Source organism: Salvelinus fontinalis, chromosome 12 (genome assembly GCF_029448725.1).
Source record: "Salvelinus fontinalis isolate EN_2023a chromosome 12, ASM2944872v1, whole genome shotgun sequence".
In the NCBI taxonomy this organism is placed as follows: domain Eukaryota; kingdom Metazoa; phylum Chordata; class Actinopteri; order Salmoniformes; family Salmonidae; genus Salvelinus; species Salvelinus fontinalis.
In genome coordinates this window covers 14,014,838-14,032,195 of record NC_074676.1, presented here as the reverse complement: position 1 = coordinate 14,032,195, position 17,358 = coordinate 14,014,838, and the positions used below count along the sequence as shown (strand labels likewise).

Sequence of the window (17,358 nt, the reverse complement as noted above, 5' to 3'; positions counted from 1 at the left end):
AATAGAACCACATTAATTTCAGTACACATTGCTTTGCTGAATATATAAATATATATAGTACCAGTGAAAAGTTTACATAGTGTTGATGTCTTCACCATTATTATTCTATGTAATAACATATGTAATAAACAGTGTTAAACAAATCAAAATATATATTTTATATTTGAGATTCTTCAAAGTAGCCACCCTTTGCCTGACAGCTTTGCACACTCTTGGCATTCTCAACCAGCTTCACCTGGAATGCTTTTCCAACAGTCTTGAAGGAGTTCCCATGTATGCTGAGCACTTGTTGGCTGCTTTTCCTTCACTCTGCGGTCCAACTCATCCCAAACCATTTCAATTGGGTTGAGGTCAGGTGATTGTGGAGGCCAGGTCATCTGATGCAGCACTCCATCACTCTCCTTCTTGGTCAAATAGCCCTTACACAGCCTGGAGGTGTGTTGGGTCATAGTCCTGTTGAAAACCAAATGATAGTCCCACTAAGCGCAAACCAGATGGGATGGCGTATCGATGCAGAATGCTGTGGTAGCCATGCTGGTTAAGTGTGCCTTGAATTCTAAATTAATCACAGACATTGTCACCAGCAAAGTACCATCACACCTCCTCCATGCTTTACGGTGGGAACCACACATGCGGAGATCATCTGTTCACCTACTCTGCATCTCACAATGACACGGCGGTTGGAACCAAAAATCGCAAATTTGGACTCATCAGACCTAAGGACAGATTTCCAACGGTCTAATGTCCATGGAAAGTCTCTTCTTATTGGTGTTTTTTAGTAGTGGTTTCTTTGCAGCAATTTGACCATGAAGGCCTAATTCCCCCAGTCTCCTCTGAACAGTTGATGTTGAGATGTGTCTGTTACTTGAACTCTGTGAAGCATTTATTTGGGCTGGAATGTCTGAGGCCGGTAGCGCTAATGAACTTATCCTCTGCAGCAGAGATAACTCTGGGTCTTCCTTTCCTGAGGCAGTCCTCATGAGAGGCAGTTTCATCATACTGCTTGATGGTTTTGCGATTGCACTTGAAGAAACTTTCAAAGTTCTTGAAACTTTCCGGATTGACTGACCTTCATGTCTTAAAGTAAGGATGGACTGTCGTTTCCCTTTGCTTATTTGAGCTTAGTTTTCTACCAAATCAATGTTTATTTGTCACGTGCGCCGAATACAACAGGTGTAGACCTTACAGTGAAATGCTTACTTACAGGCTTTAACCAATAGTGCAAAAAAGGTATTAGGTAAACAATAGGTAAGTAAAGGAATAAAACAACTGTAAAAAGACAGGCTATATACAGTAGCGAGGCTATAAAAGTAGCGAGGCTACATACAGACCGGTTAGTCAGGCTCATTGAGGTAGTATGTACATGTAGAAATGGTTAAAGTGACAGCATATATGATGAACAGAGAGTAGCAGTAGTGTGAAAGAGGGGTTGGCGGGTGGTGAGTGGTGGGACACAATGCAAATAGTCCGGGTAGCCATTTGATTACCTGTTCAGGAGTCTTATGGCTTGGGGGTAAAAACTGTTGAGAAGCCTTTTTGTCCTTGACTTGGCACTCTGGTACCGCTTGCCATGCGATAGTAGAGAGAACAGTCTATGACTGGGGTGGCTGGGGTCTTTGACAATCTTTAGGGCCTTCCTCTGACACTACCTGGTGTAGAGGTCCTGGATGGCAGGCAGCTTAGCCCCAGTGATGTACTGAGCAGTACGCTCTACCCTCTGTAGTGCCTTGCGGTCAGAGGCTGAGAAATTGCCATACCAGGCAGGGATGCAACCAGTCGGGATGCTCTCGATGTTGCAGCTGTAGAGCCTTTTGAGGATCTCAGGACCCATGCCAAATCTTTTTAGTTTCCTGAGGGGGAAATAGGGCTATATTCTGTATACCACCCATACCTTGTCACAACACAACTGATTGGCTCAAAAGCATTAAGAGGGAAAGAAATTCCACAAATTAACTTTTAACAAGGCACACCTGTTAATTGAAATGTCATCCAGGTGACTACCTCATGAAGCTGGTTGAGAGAATGCCAAGAGTGTGCAAAGCTGTCATCAAGGCAAAGGGTGGCTACTTTGAAGAATCTCAAATATAAAATAGTTTTTTGGTTACTACATGATTCCATATGTGTTATTTCATAGTTTTGATTTCTTCACTATTATTCTACAATGTAGAAAATAGTCAAACAAAGAAAAACCCTTGAATGACTAGGTGAGTCCAAACTTTTGACTGGTACTGTATATTTGGGGAGTATATTTAAATATATACTGAGCAAATATGAACGCAACATGTAACAATTTCAAAGATTTGACTGAGTTATAGTTCATATGAGGAAATCAGTCAATTTCAATTAATTCACTAGGCCCTAATCTGTGACTGGGAATATAGATATGTATCTGTTGGTCACAGATACCTTTAAAAAAGGTAGGGTTGTGGATCAGAAAACCAGTCAGTATCTGGTGTGACCACCATTTGCCTCATGCAGCGGGACACATCTCCTTCACATAGAGTTGATCGAGCTGTTGATTGTGGCTTATGGAATGTTGTCCCACTCCTCTTCAATGGCTGGATATTGATGGGAACTGGAACACGCTGTCGTACATGATGATCTAGAGCATCCCAAACATTCTCAACGGGTGACATGTCTGGTGAGTATGCAGGCCATGGAAATACTGGGACATTTTCAGCTTCCTGGGGTTGTGTACAAATCCTTGCAACATGGGGCTGTGCATTATTATGCTCAAACATGAGTTGATGGCGGCAGATGAATGGCATGACAATGAGCCTCAAAATCTCGTCACGGTATCTCTGTGCATTCAAATTGCCATAGATAAAATGCAATTGTGTTTGTTGTCTGTAGCGAATGCCTGCCCCTACCATAACCCCACCACCACCATGGGGCATTCTGTTCACAATGTCGACATAAGCAAACCACTCGCCCACAGGACGTCATACCCGCTGCCCGGTACAGTTGAAACCGGGATTAATCCATCCAGCACACTTCTCCAGTGGCCATTGACGGTGAGTACTTGCCCAATGAAGTCGGTTACGACCGTGGTGAGGATGATGAGCACGCAGATAAGCCTCCCTGAGATGGTTTCTGACAGTTTGTGCAGAAATTCTTCAGTTGTGCAAACCCACAGTTCATCAGTTGTCCGGTTGGTTTAGAGTGTCCTTTTATTGTCCCCAGCACAAGGTGCATCTGTGTCAAGACCATTCTGTTTAATCAGCTTATTGATATACCACATCTGTCAGGTGTGTGGATTACCTTGGCAAAGGAGAAATGCTCACCAAATTTGAGACAAATACGCTTCATATGCGTGGAAAATTTCAGGGATCTTTTATTTCAGCTCATGAAAAATGGGACCAACACTTTACATGTTGCGTTTATATTTTTGTTCAATACAGGTATAGATGGACCTTCTATCAATTAGATTTGCTCATCTCCTGCGTCCTCTTTCCTCCGTCTTCTCTCACCTCCTTCGTCCTCTCTCGCCTCCTTCTGAAAAGGGTCAAAGTTAATCGATGAGAGTTGGTGATGGATGAAAATTGGTTTGCTTGAAATGAGACGGTCCTTCTCCGCTCGCATCATTAGGCAAATTATGTTTACAGGGGTGGATCCCAAAATAACTGTGCTTCCTGAATATTGCAATAAAGTAACATATTGTTTTTAAAGGTGTGTGTGTTTTTCTCTTCTGACACAACAAAAGGTGATTCAAAAGGGGTGTGGCAGATTTCCAAACTCTTCCGTGGTAGGATAGACATGAGTCTCCTCAATGAAAGTTGGCAATTGAGGAGGGGAGGGCGCTTCCGTTTATCTACTAACGAATTGGCACTCCTCGACCACTTATCGTTTTCCAGGTCACGGAGGAGAGAGGACCGAGGACGGTCTTTTTCCCAAACGAGGAAACCCCATAATGTGCACAATTGTTACTCAGTTACAATGGGAATAGTTGAAATATTATAAGGTCTCTTTTCACAAAGAATGTTGATTTCCAAATAGGCTCTATATTCTCATAGTGTCCTTACCAGGGACGTTGATCCTGTTAAAGAAAACAACTTATGTAAGTTGATGTCACTTTTTACATAAGATAATTTCATACATATATTTTCACTGATCTGTAGGTTCTATTCTCACCGTAGACGCACCTAAATTGAGGTTTATGTCACACACCACAGATTAGCCAATGGATGACTTGTAATATTGTATTGAATATATTTTATTTTACAAAACGATTTTGAAGTGTAGAAACCGCCAAAGCTATTTCACCAATGGGAATATTGTAACACTGGTAGCAGGTGAGGCCTAATTTGTATAATCATTTCAATGTCACTGGTGCCACTGATGCAATGAACAGCCGTGCTTATAATATCAACACTGCCTTGGAGCGTATGTATATGTGGATCACACCCTGTACGTACATACCTGGGGAACTTTAGCAGGGATTTCACCGATATTATCAGAATATATAATCGGTCATCTAGCAATTCTGGCAAATTCCAGATGGGCTGGACACACAAAACTGACACACAAAAATATTTTTATATATATACAAAAATAAATAAATTAAAGGTGACAAGGCCGGTGAACCATTGGCCTGTTAAGGTGATATATATATATTTTTAAATTCACAATTTCTCTGTTATACTAATCTATGATGAGCCTTTGGCTGGTCATTGAGCAACGACCGGTCCCCCTACCAAGATTGGCAGGCCCGGTTTAATGATAGGCTGAGCTGAGGTCACGCAAACTCACATTCAAAGTGAAAACGCAGCATCAGCATAGAGACCGGTTCCGACTCTGTCATCAGTTAGACAGCCAAGATCATGGATGGTAAAAAATGGAAAGGGTGCCTGTCAACATAGAAAGAGTACATTCTACATTGTCCTCTCACTCTAAACGTTCTATTTTGCAGGTGGCTAAAGCCATGACTTGGTCAAACAGTAATGGATTATCCTCATGATTCCTGTAATGAAAGTGTGTGCTGTGCCCCTGTGTCTGTTTTGCTGGGGCCTGCTGCTGTAATGAGCGAGCCACTCTCCTCTCCCCCGTGCGCTCGAGAGAGAAATGTGTCCTGGTCGTATAACGTTTAAATATGCAATTGCGGGAAAGACACCAGTGGAGGCTGCTGAGGGGAGGACGGCTCATAATAATGTCAGGAACGGCGCAAATGGAATGGCATCAAATAGGTGGAAACCATGTGTTTGATACCATTCCACCCATTCTGCTCCAGCCATTACCACAAGCCTGTCCTCCACAATTACGGTGTCACCACAGGTGCCTCCTGTGAAAAACACAGCTTTGGAAGCTTCGTACCCTTGTCCCTGTCAAAGGGGGGGGGGGCCTTCTCCTGGGTCCTATAAATCGTCAAGTCCGCCCCTGCTTCCTATGTTTACCAAAAACCAAAGGAAGCGTTCAAAGAAAATAACATCCTCACTACAATCAATTATGGGGAGGTTTGACAATGTTGTGCGGTTGCTTTGCTGCCTCTGGTACTGGAAGCCTTGCAGGGCCGGCTCTAGACTTTTTGGGGCCCAAGCAAGGTTTAGTTGGGGGGGCACCTCTTCTCGCAGCAAAACATTTTATTGGCCTCCCTCTTGACAGTGGAGAGAATTTAAAAAAAAATATATATTTCCTGCAATTCTACACATTTTGCAATGGGGCTGAAAGAAAACATTGCAGTTTTACAGCTTATTTCCTGCAATTCTACCCATATTGCGATGGGGTGAAGATAGCATTTTTTAATCCAGTTTTAAAGCTAATTTCATGCAATTCTACACATTTTGTAATGACTTATGCTATGCCATGTTAATATGATATCTGAGTGGGAATGACTAACAAAGTCAACGAGGGTCCCCCTGGAGGTCAGGGCCCCTGGGCACGTGCCCTGCGTGCCCGGTTGGTATTCGGCCATGATTCCGACAAGTTTAGATAGCTGGCTAGACTAACTACCAATCTAAACATTGTAGCTGACATGGCTAATTGAGTGACTGTCAGTGACTGACATAAAAAGAGAAGAATTGCTGATGCACAACCAAGTTCTAAAGCTAATCTCATGCTATTCTACACATTTTGCAAAGAGCTTGAGATAATCAAGTGTTTTTAAAGCAAATTTCCTGCTATTCTACATTTTCTCATAAAGCTAATAGAAAAATTAGAAGTTGTATACTTAATCTCATGCTATTCTACACATTTTGCAATGAGGCTGAGAGAAATGTGCAATTTTAAAGCTAAGTTTAGATAGCTGGCTAGACTAACTACCAATCTGAACATTGTTAGCTGGCATGGATAACTGAGTGACTTTCAGTGACTGACATAACAAGAGAAAAATTGCTGATGCACAACCAAATTTTGAAATTGCAGTTTTTCTAAAATTTTAACTCTCAGTAGTAAATTGAAACCAGACTGAGTTCCTTTTGGGGGGGGGGGGGGGGGGTTCCGACCAAATCATGGGCTGGTATGAGGTTGTTGGAGGATCGCAGTGATTGTGGGCTGGTGTGGATAAAATGCCAGGCCCGAAGTCCGCCCCTGTAATCGACCCTACTGGTTAGACAAAAATCATGTCAATCCATGTCTTGTTTCCGTTATGCCTCTTCGATCCCTCCCATTTCCACAGTGACTCCCCGGCAGCTGAGCTGCAGTCAGTCTTGTCTGTGAAAAACAACGAGGCAAATGGGAAGTGTGGGACCGGGGAAACTAGATCATCAAAGGAAGTATAAGATTAAAGTCTACATACTATATATTGGTACTCCGAGTGCAGTAAAACATCGCGCCTTCTCTACCTGCGTTGAAAATTGTAACGTTATACTTTACTGCGTGGTTGATCTGATTATCAAAGGTTATGCTGTTGCCCCGACTCGACATCTTCACTCTGCCTGCCGCGGCATAGCCAGCGGTTATCTGTGATTTCATTGATTGATATCAGGATTTCGTGTTGGCCTAGTCTTTTCCAGCAATAGTCTACTCGCGTAGGAGAATGGACTGAACGTTTTCTTGAAAAGGAACTTTTTTTGTGTTGACTAATAGTTTAACTTCCGAACTACTCAATCGACCTAAAAATGTCTAATACAAAGTTCAAAAAGGATAAAGAAATCATTGCTGATTACGAGAGTCAAGTTAAAGGTACGTTTGTTTATAATGTTGTATGAACATAATTTATGTTCATTTTATTTTATCCCCATGAGGCTAACTTCTATTCAATGACAAACCAAATCCGTGTGTCCAATGTCTAAACTCAGACCATAAGATGAATGGGTCAGTGGCATACCGCAGTTTCAAGGTCTGAGTAAGAATTGCAGTTCTATAACTCATCTCATGCTATTGTACAGATTTTGCCATGAGGTTACGATAAAAATTTTATATTTTAAAGTTAATTTTCTCCAATTCTACACATTGCCATGGAGCAGAGTTGTATAGCTAATCTCATGCTATTCTACACATTTTGCAATGAGGCTGAGATAAATTTGCATTTTTAAAGCACTTTTCCTGCTATTCTGCACATTTTGGCAATGAGACTGAGAGAAAAAAAAAAGTGAATTTCCTGCTATTCTACACATTTTGTGTGTTGCCATGGTTTATGTGTTCATATCAGTGGAGGCTGGTGGGAGGAGCGATAGGAGGACGGGCTCATTGTAATGGTTGGAATAGAATAAATGGAACGGTATCAAACATATGAAAAACACATGTTTGGCTCCATTCTATTCCAGCCATTACAATGAGCCCGTCCTCCTATAGCTCCTCCCACCAGCCTCCACTGATTCACACGCTATCTTCGGGGTGGGGGGGCCGCTGTTCCTGACGCTGTTCCTGCAACTGCCACCACACCCTTTAATCCATTTTAATGGTCTCTTGTGTTCATTAAATGGATCAAAACATTTTCTTTGCAACTTTGGGTAGAAATCCAATAGCTTTTGCTTATTATGAAAATGTATTATGTGGTCAAGCCAGTCCTCCATGAAAGCAATTTCATTTGGCCTTCTCAACCAAACTACTTGAATAGATGGCAGCTCTCTGAGATGGCTATTGGTACGGTGCAGTTCCCATATGAAGACTTTTCCTACAAGTCCCAAACTTTTGAATGAGAAATTAGCTAGTGACTAAAATGTGACAACCCTAATAAAATAATACAATTATAAACCATTGCATGGCACTCAAATGGTTTTCAAAAAATGTATTTAAAAAGACATCTCTATATGTAGTGTGAACAATGACATTTACCATTCAACCCAACACCATTACAAAACACTATACACTGTTTGTTTGGGACTTTAACCATCGAAGACCATAACATTGAAACCATTAGAATTGCTGTTGCCTAATGGTTCACTTGTTCACCAGGAATGTTCAAACTAATCCAGACCTTTTTTGATGGCAATAACCAAACACAGGGGGGCTGTTTTCTGGACACAAATGAAGCCTAAGAGCAGGACAAACAATGCCATGAAGTCTAAAAGTTATGGGCGGAGCTAGAAAGTTGGCATTCAGAAGTATTACAATGTAAATGAACTTTTAATCAGTCTGTGTGCATATTTCAAGACATGGCATATGAGGGTGCAGTGAGAAACCCGGTGGGTTGGATGATATTTCTCTTGTCAATCATCTTGGGAAAAAAACTATACATAACTGGAAATCAACAAATCCTCCATCCTTAACATAATGGAAAGGTCAAATGCTTTATTTAAATGTTGAATGTGCGTGGGTGACGGAGAGAAATAAAATGGTGCAGTTTGAGGCCATGTGGGAAAGAGTGATGCAAGCGCTGGAGATGGGTGTGAGCAGGTGTTATGTCATTGATGTTTGTGTGCATCTGTATACTGTCGTTTGTATATATGTTTTTGTATTGTTTAAAAAATGTCATCTTACAAAAGAAGACACACTGAATTGCTTTCCAAGAGGACTGGTTTGAATTGTGAGGATGACCACACCATTTATTTTCATCATGAGCAAAAGTTATTGGCTTCCTACCCAAAGCTGCAAAGAAGATGTTGTGATCCATTTAATAAACACAAGAATCCAGCTAAATTGATATAAGGGTGTGGTGGCAGTAGCAGGAACAGCGGCATCTATTGGGTTAGACTTTGTTCTTATACACTAATTTATGGTAAATAATGCAAGTCACTTCAATGGAAAACATCACCACATTCACAGGGAATACGTTAAAAAAGATGAAGAAGCAATACTCCAAGCATCAGCTCCATACTACTTGTTAGACATAGAGAACTGATACTGTATATTGGTTGTTGGATTGGTGTGGTGTGTGTGTGTGTGTGTGTGTGTGTGTGTGGGATTCATGGATTGCTCATGTCTTACTCATTGTTATGAAAGATTATGGTGCAAATTGGATGTTGGGTTCTATATTATTTGAAGATTATATTAAAAAATATATATTTTCAAGTCAGTTAAGAACAAATTCTTACTTTCAATGACGGCCTAGGAACAGTGGGTTAACTGCCTTTCTCAGGGGCAGAACGACAGATTTGTTTAACCTTGTCAGCTCGGGGATTCGATCTTGCAACCTTTCGGTTACTAGTCCAACGCTCTAACCACTAGGCTACCTGCCTATAAAATAAAATGTCCAATTTGGGTTCAATAAATTAGCTTAATTTCTCTGTGATTAAATTATATTTAAACAAAATAATGTTTCAGGAATGCTAATCTCATCTGTTTCTAACTACAGAAACTATTTCAGAACAATCTGAGATGGTGAGTGTCAACCCTCTTTCTTGTACTGTTTCAGGTGGAATTACTCGTATAGCATAGTTTTAACTCACTAAAGCTTTTGTCAGGCTTCAGTCACTGAGGAGAGATCAAAAAGATGTTTGGGCCACGTAAAAATAATTGAACAAACTGTTCTATTCTGGTTTAGTATCCAATATTATATACAAGTCTGACTGAATATTGAGCGAGAGATTGAAATCTATTTAGGTAGATTGAAAGATTAGCATTTGTCAGTCTGTGTTCCCTTTTATCCTCACTGTTCTCAAATGCTTTATCCGCTATTTTGGGTTCACTTGTTTTGCCTTCCTCATGTCATGTATGACTTGTTTCAAATATACCATCATCGGTCACTGTCTGCAACACAGGTCAGTAAAAGTAGTCTAACCCAAATCTTATTTCAGGCGTGTCCTAATCCTTCTCAACCGAAGGTACTGATTTAAATAGCTCCACTTTGGCTTGGAGTGTTCTTGTCACCTCAACCAAGCCTGGATCTAAAAATAACAAACACTAGCAATAAAACCTGGTGTTTATACAGGTGCTTCTCTTGATACTTAGCTTGCCGACGTGTATGTGTATTTTCCAACTTCTCCAGTCTCCTCCAAGCCACCTACAAACAGACAGAAGGTTCTTTTCCAGACAAAAGTGCACAGGAAAGAGGCAGTTGCACCTGCTCTGTGGTAACCATGAGGACTTGGCCCCCAGCCAAGGAACTGCTGTTCTCCAGAGCTGTTAGGAGCTCTGAAATGCCACCTATTCACATCTCCATAGCAAACCTTCAATCCAGAGAGAGGGCTGCTGGTGGTGGTGGTGGGGGGGTGGGTGGGTGGGGTGGGCATGTCACTTGAGGAATTACCAGGTTGTGTACGCTTGAGAAGCTCTCATTTGCGAGGAATGTGTGCAGCACCTTCGCCTGTGATGACTAAGGCCCTTCAGCCTGTAATAGAAGGGTGAATGCACAGTCATAAGGGACACTGGGTGCGGGACCTTCCGTTTGTAATGATACACGGCTGATACAACTGAGAACGACTGTACCATTCCTGATGGGGAACGGAGGTCTGAGTAGAGTACACAGACAGACAGCGTGTTACTCTATGGCCAATCAGCCTTGATCTGGCTCGTTGGTTTTACAGTTGTGTTTGTAGATACTCAATGTAGTTTGCCACATATTACGTTTTGAGAAAGATTGAATTTACCCCATGATTAGGTTAAGGGGAGTGTTCCATGATGGCATTATCCTATTATTTGCATACCTTGCTGTTAACTTTGCATTGTAAATCTCTAACTTTTGTTTATTCAGTGTAAGAAGTGTCTGTTCAAGATGATTTACCTTAGATGTGTTCTACATTCATCCTATATAGCCATCCAGTTTGTCATGAGTACTGGTAGGAAGCATGGGCTAATATGATTTCAGCAACTTTTGGAAACAAGGGAATGGACGTGATATCTCCCTAACACATTGGCCATAGACCAGTCTGTGTGATACAAGTTTGAAAGAGTGGCTATACTTCGAAAAACGTTTCCATCTTACTATGTTAAGGGTAGATTGCCACCAGTCTACTCCCAGCATCTTGATTTGTATAAAAATTCCTTGGCTCTTTCATAATCCTGACCATTACCAGGAAAGGTGTTTTAAATGTTTATACTCAGCTAAAGCTGTCACTCATTATGTTTGAAAAAAAATTGGATCATACTTTTTACAGGAATTTACTAGATTCAAGGGCTGGGACCGATACCAGTATCGCGATACTCGTTAGTATCACGGCAAGTAAACCACACAGAGGATTTAACTCCTTTAGGAAACAATTATGTTGTCATTCAGAGTAACATTTATTTATTTCTCAAGCTATAGTACACAATATTTTACATTTAGCAGGTTTTTGAAGGACCAAAGAGAGAAAATATCACAATACTGGTATCGGCCCAGTCCTGCTAGGCTCCAACCGGCTCAAAATGGAGACATTTGGTGTTACAGAAATCAAGGACATGAGTTATACTTGTAAAATAGGCTACTTACTAAAAACAACGTTCTCCATTCACTGTAAACACTAGGTTGTGAAATCCTTATGGCAACCCAGTTTTGTAGCAACTTTGATAGGGAGTCTCTAAGAGTTTAGATATGCAAGTTAGCTTGGGATTGCCCTAATATTAACGGAATTGCGCAGCGACATCGATTCTTCACTTAAAATGTATGTCAAACCAAACAACTCTATGCACGAGGACTGTTTTTACCGGTTTACACTGAACATTTTACATAAACAAATTTTACTGGAAGTACTGTACAGATGCAGAGTTTGGTAACAGAATTTCAGTCAAATCTCCAGTTTGTGACCCCATTTTCCAAGAACTCTGTTAAATATCTGTTAAATATCTGCTCCACATTAAGATTCAAAGATGTCAGCAGAAAGAATGGGGTGTCAGCTATGACATGACACCTTGACTTTGAAAAAAATCAGTGGGTGAGGATGTTGCTTACAGTAAATATAAAGAGAGGGGGCTCATGGGTAGGTGTCAGTAAGGGCTAGGAGAGGTGACATTAATTGGAGAGGAGAGAGGGAGAGTCCAGACTGTTTTCACATCTTGCTTTGACCACCAGACAGAAAGAGAGAGGAAATAGTATTGAGCTGAACATAACAGTATGCCAGTGGAAGGGAGGACCGTAGTAGGTGACCCAACTGTGGTTTGTGACTACTATGATTTCCCATTGTAACCAATTCCATTACTGATTTTTCAGAAATTCTGTTACCAATTTGGTAACAGGATTTTGCGTTTTAAACACATTCATAAACAAAATGAATATCAGTAAAAACACAATAACTAATTGATAGGCCTAGTTTGTTACTTCTGTTAACTTTCATTATTCTCCCTCATGAGGGAGAGAAATTAGAAAATATCTTTAAGATATGTGGGTTTTTGGTAACGGAATTAAGTCAATGTTTCTTAAACTTACAGAAGGCAGACATATTTTTTTCTGAAAGTAAATATGTGTTGATATTAGTTAGCAGGGTATTGACTTCAACTGTAAGTGTTGGTATTAGTTAGCAGGGGTATTGACTTCAACTGTAAGTGTTGGTATTAGTTAGCAGGGGTATTGACTTCAACTGTAAGTGTTGGTATTAGTTAGCAGGTGTATTGACTTCAACTGTAAGTGTTGGTATTAGTTAGCAGGGGTATTGACTTCAACTGTAAGTGTTGGTATTAGTTAGCAGGGGTATTGGCTTTACATTTACATTTAAGTCATTTAGCAGACGCTCTTATCCAGAGCGACTTACAAATTGGTGCATTCACCTTATGATATCCAGTGGAACAACCACTTTACAATAGTGCATCTAACTCTTTTAAGGGGGGGGGGGGGGGTTAGAAGGATTACTTTATCCTATCCTAGGTATTCCTTAAAGAGGTGGGGTTTCAGGTGTCTCCGGAAGGTGGTGATTGACTCCGCTGACCTGGCGTCGTGAGGGAGTTTGTTCCACCATTGGGGTGCCAGAGCAGCGAACAGTTTTGACTGGGCTGAGCGGGAACTGTACTTCCTCAGAGGTAGGGAGGCGAGCAGGCCAGAGGTGGATGAACGCAGTGCCCTTGTTTGGGTGTAGGGCCTGATCAGAGCCTGAAGGTACTGAGGTGCCGTTCCCCTCACAGCTCCATAGGCAAGCACCATGGTCTTGTAGCGGATGCGAGCTTCAACTGGAAGCCAGTGGAGAGAGCGGAGGAGCGGGGTGACGTGAGAGAACTTGGGAAAGTTGAACACCAGACGGGCTGCGGCGTTCTGGATGAGTTGTAGGGGTTTAATGGCACAGGCAGGGAGCCCAGCCAACAGCGAGTTGCAGTAATCCTGACGGGAGATGACAAGTGCCTGGATTAGGACCTGCGCCGCTTCCTGCGTGAGGCAGGGTCGTACTCTGCGAATGTTGTAGAGCATGAACCTACAGGAACGGGTCACCGCCTTGATGTTAGTTGAGAACGACAGGGTGTTGTCCAGGATCACGCTAAGGTTCTTAGCACTCTGGGAGGAGGACACAATGGAGTTGTCAACCGTGATGGCGAGATCATGGAACGGGCAGTCCTTCCCCGGGAGGAAGAGCAGCTCCGTCTTGCCGAGGTTCAGCTTGAGGTGGTGATCCGTCATCCACACTGATATGTCTGCCAGACATGCAGAGATGCGATTCACCACCTGGTTATCAGAGGGGGGAAAGGAGAAGATTAATTGTGTGTCGTCTGCATAGCAATGATAGGAGAGACCATGTGAGGATATGACAGAGCCAAGTGACTTGGTGAATAGGAGAGGGCCTAGAACAGAGCCCTGGGGGACACCAGTGGTGAGAGCACGTGGTGCGGAGACAGATTCTCGCCACGCCACCTGGTAGGAGCGACCTGTCAGGTAGGACGCAATCCAAGCGTGGGCCGCGCCGGAGATGCCCAGCTCGGAGAGGGTTGAGAGGAGGATCTGATGGTTCACAGTATCAAAGGCAGCCGATAGGTCTAGAAGGATGAGAGCAGATGAGAGAGAGTTAGCTTTAGCAGTGCGGAGCGCCTCCGTGACACAGAGAAGAGCAGTCTCAGTTGAATGACTAGTCTTGAAACCTGACTGATTTGGATCAAGAAGGTCATTCTGAGAGAGATAGCAGGAGAGCTGGCCAAGGACGGCACGTTCAAGAGTTTTGGAGAGAAAAGAAAGAAGGGATACTGGTCTGTAGTTGTTGACATCGGAGGGATCAAGTGTAGGTTTTTTCAAAAGGGGTGCAACTCTCGCTCTCTTGAAGACGGAAGGGACGTAGCCAGCGGTCAAGGATGAGTTGATGAGCGAGGTGAGGTAAGGGAGAAGATCTCCGGAAATGGTCTGGAGAAGAGAGGAGGGGATAGGGTCAAGCGGGCAGGTTGTTGGGCGGCCGGCCGTCACAAGACGCGAGATTTCATCTGGAGAGAGAGGGGAGAAAGAGGTCAAAGCACAGGGTAGGGCAGTGTGAGCAGAACCAGCGGTGTCGTTTGACTTAGCAAATGAGGATCCAATGTCGTCGACCTTCTTTTCAAAATGGTTGACGAAGTCATCAGTAGAGAGGGAGGAGGGGGGAGGAGGATTCAGGAGGGAGGAGAAGGTGGCAAAGAGCTTCCTAGGGTTAGAGGCAGATGCTTGGAATTTAGAGTGGTAGAAATTGGCTTTAGCAGCAGAGACAGAAGAGGAGAATGTAGAGAGGAGGGAGTGAAAGGATGCCAGGTCCGCAGGGAGGCGAGTTTTCCTCCATTTCCGCTCGGCTGCCCGGAGCCCTGTTCTGTGAGCTCGCAATGAGTCGTCGAGCCACGGAGCAGGAGGGGAGGACCGAGCCGGCCTGGAGGATAGGGGACATAGAGAGTCAAAGGATGCAGAAAGGGAGGAGAGGAGGGTTGAGGAGGCAGAATCAGGAGATAGGTTTGAGCAGAGGGAAGAGATGATAGGATGGAAGAGGAGAGAGTAGCGGGGGAGAGAGAGCGAAGGTTGGGACGGCGCGATACCATCCGAGTAGGGGCAGTGTGGGAAGTGTTGGATGAGAGCGAGAGGGAAAAGGATACAAGGTAGTGGTCGGAGACTTGGAGGGTAGTTGCAATGAGACTAGTGGAAGAACAGCATCTAGTAAAGATGATGTCAAGCGTATTGCCTGCCTTGTGAGTAGGGGGGGAAGGTGAGAGGGTGAGGTCAAAAGAGGAGAGGAGTGGAAAGAAGGAGGCAGAGAGGAATGAGTCAAAGGTAGACGTGGGGAGGTTAAAGTCACCCAGAACTGTGAGAGGTGAGCCATCCTCAGGAAAGGAACTTATCAGGGCGTCAAGCTCATTGATGAACTCTCCAAGGGAACCTGGAGGGCGATAAATGATAAGGATGTTAAGCTTGAAAGGGCTGGTAACTGTGACAGCATGGAATTCAAAGGAGGCGATAGACAGATGGGTCAGGGGAGAAAGAGAGAATGTCCACTTGGGAGAGATGAGGATCCCAGTGCCACCACCCCGCTGACCAGAAGCTCTCGGGGTGTGCGAGAACACGTGGGCAGACGAGGAGAGAGCAGTAGGAGTAGCAGTGTTATCAGTGGTAATCCATGTTTCCGTCAGTGCCAAGAAGTCGAGGGACTGGAGGGAAGCATAGGCTAAAATGAACTCTGCCTTGTTGGCCGCAGATCGGCAGTTCCAGAGGCTGCCTGAGACCTGGAACTCCACGTGGGTCGTGCGCGCTGGGACCACCAGGTTAGAGTAGCAGCGGCCACGCGGTGTGAAGCGTTTGTATGGTCTGTGCAGAGAGGAGAGAACAGGGATAGACAGACACATAGTTGACAGGCTACAGAAGAGGCTACGCTAATGCAAAGGAGATTGGAATGACAAGTGGACTACACGTCTCGAATGTTCAGAAAGTTAAGCTTACGTTGCAAAAAATCTTATTGACTAAAATGATATAGTACTGCTGGCTGGTGAAATAGGCTAGCTAGCAGTGGCTGCATTGTTGACTTTGTTTGAAAGTGTAGCTGTCTAGGTAACCTCTAACTGGCTAGGTAACCTCGACAATTACTCTAGACTACACAATTATCTTGGATACAAAGACGGCTATGTAGCCAGCTAAGATCAAACAAATCAAACTGTTGTACTGTAATGATATGAAATGTAATACTACTTCAACTGTAAGTGTTGGTATTAGTTAGCAGCGGTATTGACTTCAACTGTAAGTGTTGGTATTAGTTAGCAGGGGTATTGACTTCAACTGTAAGTGTTGGTATTAGTTAGCAGGGGGGTATTGACTTCAACTGTAAGTGTTGGTATTAGTTAGCAGGGGGGTATTGACTTCAACTGTAAGTGTTGATATTAGTTAGCAGGGGTATTGACTTCAACTGTAAGTGTTGATAGTAGTTAGCAGGGGTATTGACTTCAACTGTAAGTGTTGATAGTAGTTAGCAGGGGTATTGACTTCAACTGTAAGTGTTGATAGTAGTTAGCAGGGGTATTGACTTCAACTGTAAGTGTTGATAGTAGTTAGCAGGGGTATTGACTTCAACTGTAAGTGTTGATATTAGTTAGCAGGGGTATTGACTTCAACTGTAAGTGTTGGTATTAGTTAGCAGGGGTATTGACTTCAACTGTAAGTGTTGGTATTAGTTAGCAGGGGTATTGACTTCAACTGTAAGTGTTGGTATTAGTTAGCAGCGGTCTTGACTTCAACTGTAAGTGTTGGTATTAGTTAGCAGGGGGGTATTGACTTCAACTGTAAGTGTTGATAGTAGTTAGCAGGGGGGTATTGACTTCAACTGTAAGTGTTGATAGTAGTTAGCAGGGGTATTGACTTCAACTCTAAGTGTTGATAGTAGTTAGCAGGGGTATTGACTTCAACTGTAAGTGTTGGTATTAGTTAGCAGGGGTATTGACTTCAACTGTAAGTGTTGGTATTAGTTAGCAGGGGTATTGACTTCAACTGTAAGTGTTGGTATTAGTTAGCAGCGGTCTTGACTTCAACTGTAAGTGTTGGTATTAGTTAGCAGGGGGGTATTGACTTCAACTGTAAGTGTTGATAGTAGTTAGCAGGGGGGTATTGACTTCAACTGTAAGTGTTGATAGTAGTTAGCAGGGGTATTGACTTCAACTGTACGTGTTGGTATTAGTTAGCAGGGGTATTGACTTCAACTCTAAGTGTTGGTATTAGTT

General features: G+C 43.0%; 1 protein-coding gene across 3 annotated transcripts in view; it reads left to right on the top strand.

Annotated features, from left to right (window-relative positions):
* Nucleotides 1-6,613: 6,613 nt before the first annotated feature.
* LOC129866838 (SLIT-ROBO Rho GTPase-activating protein 1) overlaps nucleotides 6,614-17,358 on the top strand; it is a 163,266-nt gene continuing 152,521 nt past the window's right edge. For all 3 annotated transcript variants that reach the window (XM_055939809.1, XM_055939811.1, XM_055939810.1), the window contains exon 1: nucleotides 6,614-7,116. In XM_055939809.1, coding sequence (XP_055795784.1) covers nucleotides 7,053-7,116 — 64 coding nt within the window. In that variant the 5' untranslated portion in view covers nucleotides 6,614-7,052. The remainder of the gene's footprint in view (nucleotides 7,117-17,358) is intronic.